The sequence below is a fragment of the Camelina sativa genome, chromosome 9 (assembly GCF_000633955.1).
Source record: "Camelina sativa cultivar DH55 chromosome 9, Cs, whole genome shotgun sequence".
Lineage (NCBI taxonomy): Eukaryota > Viridiplantae > Streptophyta > Magnoliopsida > Brassicales > Brassicaceae > Camelina > Camelina sativa.
Window position 1 is genome coordinate 25,938,175 of NC_025693.1, and position 6,432 is coordinate 25,944,606.

At 34.2% G+C, this 6,432-nt stretch overlaps 1 protein-coding gene across 2 annotated transcripts; it reads left to right on the forward strand.

The window, feature by feature from the left end:
• On the forward strand, window positions 2,957-4,134 carry LOC104712300 (two-component response regulator ARR17). 2 transcript variants are annotated; one of them, XM_010429154.2, is made up of 5 exons: window positions 2,957-3,146; window positions 3,274-3,362; window positions 3,453-3,530; window positions 3,651-3,724; window positions 3,838-4,134. In XM_010429154.2, the coding sequence occupies exons 1-5, from the start codon at window positions 3,026-3,028 to the stop codon at window positions 3,932-3,934; spliced, it is 459 nt and encodes a 152-aa protein (XP_010427456.1). In that variant the 5' UTR covers window positions 2,957-3,025; the 3' UTR covers window positions 3,935-4,134. The 2 variants fall into 2 exon arrangements, with proteins under 2 accessions (XP_010427456.1, XP_010427458.1); XM_010429156.2 differs by having other exon boundaries at window positions 3,654-3,724.

Below are 6,432 nucleotides of genomic sequence, written 5' to 3' on the forward strand. Positions count from 1 at the left end.
TTAATTCCAGTGAGAAGTTTCAGACGTTCTGCTTTCCGAAAATGTGCAATAAGTACCTCCGTGCAAAGAATAAAAAGGTAAGGTGATAGTGGGTCCCCCTGACGTAAACCACGACACGGGACAATTGATCCATATGCCTGACCATTAAGTAGAACCTTATATTGAACCGATGTCACACAACACATAATCCAAGATATCCACCTCTCGCAAAAACCGAACTGCCTGAGCAGATGTTCAACAAAGGACCACTCTACCCTATCATAGGCCTTACTCATATCCGTTTTTATAGCCATAAACTTCCCCTTGCAAGAGGGATTGGTCCGTAACCCATGAAACATCTCTTGAGCAATCAAAATATTATCTGAAATTAACCGACCCTCGACAAAAGCCGATTGAGTCTCCGACACCAGAGATGGTAAAATAGTGCGAAGTCGCTGACATAAAACCTTTGATATTATCTTATAACCAACATTGCAAAGGCTGATGGGCCTCAGCTCCGTCATCCGCGTTGGTTTGTCTACTTTTGGGATAAGACAAATATTTGTTATATTTAGCCTCTTATCAAACTCTCCATCCCGGAAAAAGGAATTAACCAAAAGTACTAAATCTGCTTTAACCGTGACCCATGCTTTTTGGTAAAAAAGGGCAGTCATCCCATCCAGACCCGGTGCTTTATCTGGATGCATCATGAATAACGCTTGTTTAATCTCTTGTTCTGTAACCTCTCGAGTTAAAAATTCATTTGTCTCCAAAGAAACCGCCGGTTGAACCTCATCTAACATTTCCTCAAAATCCGAAGGATCCGAGGATGTAAAAAGATCCTGAAAATACGAAACCGCAATATGTTGGATATCATTCTCCTCCGTCAGCCAATTACCACTCTGGTCGTGGAGACCAACAAGACGGTTCCGAACACGCCGTTGTTTTGTCTGGGCATGGAAATAACTTGTGTTATGGTCCCCAAACCGCATCCATCGACTTCTGCTTTTTTGATACCAATACACCTCCTCGTCCCTGTACGCCTCCCGCAATCGCCAAGCCAGTTCCGCTATCTCTTCAACTGAAGTAGAATCATTCTCCTGTGCCACCGCTAATTTGGCTTTTAGATCTTCAATTGTCTCCCGTCCATAAGGAACTTGCGCTTTCCTCCAACGAGAAATTGTACTCCGACATTTTGAAATTTTATCCACCAAAGTGGGAGAAGGTGCGTCCTTGGACGCCGTAGCCGCCCATCCCGCATTAACCGCATCCAAAAAACCTTCCTTATCCAACCACCGTCTATCAAAAGGAAAACTCCCCCGCCCCCGTCTAGTTTTATCCTCAATAACCGCTAGCAGGGGCTTATGATCCGATGCAACCATTGGTAAATACTGTGTAAAGGAATCCTGAAACAAATCATGCCACTCTTCATTTGCCAATGCCCGATCCAGACGACACCTGATCGGCTTCTTATCTCGCCACCCTCTCCAAGATAGACTATCCCCAAGAGCTGGGAACTCAAGGAGGCCACAATGTCGAATCATTGTGTTAAAAGGTACAAAAGAAGAGGCATGGCGCAGTTTACCACCCTGTTTCTCATGATTTCCTTTTAACTCGTTGAAATCCCCAATAAGAAACCATGGAGCATCACGAGACAAATCCAGTCTTGTTAATCTTTCCCAAACTTGATCTCGGTTCTTTGGAACCGGATCACCATAAATAAAAGATAGATAAATTACTTTTCCTTTGTATACCACTTCAACATCAATAATTCTATTGGATTCAAATAAAACAGAAACATTATTATTATTATTATTGTAGAAAAGTGCAAGACCACCACTACAACCAACAGGTTCAACTGTTGTTATATGCGAATAACCAAAATGACCAACAAACGGTTCTAAAACAGAAAAAGTTGCCTTGTTTCAGAAAGAAACAAGAAATCTGGTCTATGTTGTCCCTATAAATCCCTGAGATACCCCATAGTCGCTTTATTCCCTAACCCCTGACAGTTTCAGCTTAAGATCCTCGTTTATTGTTAAAAAATAATAATTCTATGGTAACTAATTTCGTATAAGATGAGTCCAACTCTTCCATTATAGGCCCACTAAGGTATACAGTGAGGCAGCAGGGCTTAGCAAAGTTCTATATCCCCTTATGATTTATTGATGTTTTGGTTTGTAAACAAGAAGAAAAAAGTATGTGTTTAGATTGCTTGCTTATTAACTTTGCACCTAAAAAGAAAAAAAAATTGTTTATAAACATGTTTAAATTGTTCTCACACTTAAATTGTATGTATATTTTTTCCAGTGAACAGTAGAATTCTTTAAAGCCAATAATTGTACATTCTTTTTAGAAAAGGAACAAAAACAAAATTGGACGTAGAAGTGCAACTCGAAGCAATAACAACTACACGGTCACGGCCCATGCAACTATGCAAGTAACATATCGGCCAAAGATTTCGTATTAAAAACTCCATGATAACTAAAATTGAAAAAATAATACACCGAACAGTCCCATAATTTTTAAATTATAAAAATAAAATTCTAAATTCTAAAAGATATCTATAATTTTCAGAGAATCGTGGGGGCGTCGTAACTGAGATTCTGATAGAGATTTGTGATCCATTTTGAAATAGAAAAATGATTATAAAATTAGCATCTTCATTATTCGCACGATTAGAGAAAGCCAAACAAATGGAAAATAAAAATTAATATTTAGATTTTGGTTATCATCGTACAAGATCCCAAAAGCACTGTCACTGACATAAAACACCAAGTTTCTTACCAGTTTCCAGAGAACAAAACACACACAACTTGTTTTTTCTTAAATAATCAGAAAAATATCGAAAATCATATCAAATCAGCTCTTAATAATATTGTTATCTTATATATCCATATATAAATTAGAAAAACATAATACTGTCTAAATATATATATATTCTTCATTCATCAAAATCTTTTTGAATTTTGTTAATTGTCTCTTTCTTCGTTCTTCATATGTAAGTTTGTCTCTCTCTCTTTTCTTTAGGTGTTTATTGGTATTAATGTCCGCAAGTGATTCGTGTTCATCGTCAATGGAGGAAGAGCTTCATGTTTTAGCAGTAGATGATAATCTAATTGATCGTAAACTCGTTGAGAGAATCCTCAAGATCTCTTCTTGCAAAGGTATAATATATTAATCTTCAATCTTCTTTTTCATTTTATAATTTCAAGAACCAGAATCTTCCATGGTTATGGTGACACTGCCTTTAAAACTTTAACATTATTTTTTCTTCTTCTAACTGTCGTGTAGTAACAACAGCAGAAAATGGGCTTAGAGCATTGGAGTACTTAGGCTTGGGAGGAGATCCACAACAGAGTGATCCAGTAACTTCCACCAATGTAATAAGCTCAATCCTCAGTGCACGTTTTGATTGGTTTAGAAAGGATATTCAACACTGTGTAAACCATGCTGGATTTTGTGTGTTTCAGGTAATGAAGGTGAATCTTATCATCACTGATTATTGTATGCCAGGAATGACAGGTTTTGAGCTGCTCAAGAAAGTGAAGGTGTTTAACAAATTTTGTTACAAACCATAATATAAGTGTCTTATTGAGAAGATCCTCCACAGACTAACAGAATCTCTTTCTTTGTCTCTCTCTGTTTCTATGGTTTTTGGTTATTGACAGCAGGAGTCATCGAAACTAAAGGAAGTACCTGTTGTGATACTCTCTTCAGAGAACATTCCTACTCGCATCAACAAGTAATAATTATCATTCCTAAAGACACATTGCTTAACTAATCGTTCTGTCTTTTTTTTTGTTTCTTCTTAGTGGTGAACTAAAGATTCTGTTATTTTCTTGATTGATATTGCAGATGCTTAGCGAGCGGTGCACAAATGTTTATGCAGAAGCCGCTGAAATTATCGGATGTAGAGAAGCTGAAGTGTCATCTCCTAAACTGCAGAATCTGAAGATTTGCTTTGACTCGAAACAAAGCTTATAGAATTCTTTTCAGTTTTGTTTTTCTTTGATATAAGAAAAACTTAAGATTATTGTGTTCCTAATCGATGACAAAGGTCGTCGTGATTATATAAAAACACTTCCTGTTCTTTTAACAAGACGAGATAAAAGCCTAATAAGGATCTCTTTCAGTAAATTGATTTTTTGAATTAGAAATATTAAACCGGGTCAGATGGTGAGGACTCCTAAAACCACAAGATATGTCTAGAATTCAACATTAGATAATAGCTGAATTCAAAATCAACCCACCATATATATTGTTAACGATTGATACTAACAACTCAGTGAGTATGAGGCTCCTTGTTTCCCTAAGACAAGAGATGCGACAGTGGCTAGGTGAGGGTTTGTGGGGTTCTGAAAGGTGTTGTACTTGTTTTGATTGGATTCCTGTTTATAAGTGGTCTAATTTCAATAAAAATATAAAAATATTGCGTTAAAATATTATTATTATTTTTTTGAACAACCTTCCCCATTTCCACCATTGGAGTTGGTTTCATGGCGCGTCTTAAAGTTAGAAATTTTAGAATTCAAAAAATATATTAGGAAGAAAATAAAGCATCATTTAGACTTTTAGACAATTTTTATATAATTAGATTATTATAAATAAATAAATAAATTAGTAGCTTATAGAAATCGGTAGAAAATAAGGTGTTGTTTTAGGACATTATTGTAGTATTGTGTTTTTAAAAGAATTTTGTTGACTAAATTGTTCTTTTAGTCTATATAGTTTTATACTCTCAAAACTATGGTTATATTTTTTTTTCTTAATTCGTATGGACCCCCAAATGCTTTGCTCGGGCTAGTTTGCTAGCAAATTAATGTAGACATCATAACCACATCGTAAATTACTTCCTCTTTTAGTCATAACTAGACTATGACCAACTTTTTTTTTTGGTTAATGTACTATTTTAGTACTAATTTTAATAATGTATTCTTTTGTTAATTTTAGTGATTTTGTATATAATCCGCCGTATACACCGCACAACAATATTTGTTAAATGCAATTTTAATTAAATAAGTTTGATTTGACATGTTGTATATTGGTGTTATTAAAATAGTAAAATGAGGATTTAACCCTTATTGAAGTATCAAATTAATGATATTTTATTTTTTAGTATTATCAATTCAATTATGTCATTTATTAAGTTTAGACATATTTGTTATAAATTATAGACTTCTTAAATTTTTATAATTTACTATATACGGTATATTTACTATATATGTATGTTGAACACACATTTTTAATATTAATTGAGTAATATATGTTCGTTTAAAAAATTAAAATCACAAATATATGCAGACATTCTATTAACTTTATGTATTATATGATGATTCACTACATTTAAATTTTAAAATAAAAAGAAATGATAGAAGAATAATTTTTAAAAATCTGAAATAAATCTTCTAAATATCTATATTAATTGTAAAACATTATATATATAGATATTTAAAATATTTTAATTATGTTTGGTTATAAAAATAGTAAAGAGAGTTAACTAAATTTATTTGGAAATGAATATAAGTATTTAATAGCATTTAATGGTATTATAGTATATATGTCTCCTTCTATTTTAGTCATAACTAGGTTCAGACCCGCACATACGTGCGGGGTTATGTTTATAAACTACGTGCAAGTTTAAAAAAATTTATTGATAAATTTATTAAAATTTATTGATAAATTTATTAAAATTTATTTATCCGCACATACGTGCAAGTTGGTCTGTTTGACAACATGGATATATGTTATGTTTTTTTGTTTTTTTTATCCCTAAGTGTACTCCCCAATTAATAGTATAGATTAGGCCTGGGCAAATAAACCGAACCCGAGGAACCGACCCGATCCTGACCTGCAAAAACCCGACCCGACCCCGACCCGCTTCTGTATAAATAACCATTCGGTTTTTGTTTCCAAATACCCACGGGTATCGGGTATTACCCGAACCGAACTCGAGGAACCGACGATATCTGTTTGAACCCAAGAACACATTTATTCATACATGATATCACATATATTGCCATATTTCCGTTTGGGTTAATCTCCTCTCCTTGAATCTTTGTGAATCTTCTTTACTTTGCATAAACATGTCGAAGTTGCCAATTTTTGTCCGATTTCAAGAATGTTTGGCTTTTATAAACCAAAACTCTCAAATTGGATCTCCAAAACCTAATTTCGCTGTTAGTCTCATCTTTGGGTTCTCCGTTCATAGCAGCTAGACATGCTTTTGCGAGACATGTTTTTCTTTGTTGGGATGTTTAAGTTTCGTTTGCTTTGTTGGGATGTTTAAGATTTTAAGACATGCTTTTCTTTGTTGGGATGCTTATTTTGCGAGACATGGTATGTGTTTGAATTGTTTTGCGAGACATGATATGCTCAGTTTCATTTGTTTAAGATTTCATGTTATGCAGTTTCATTTGTTTTTCGGGTTATTCGGGTTTTTTGGGTACATTT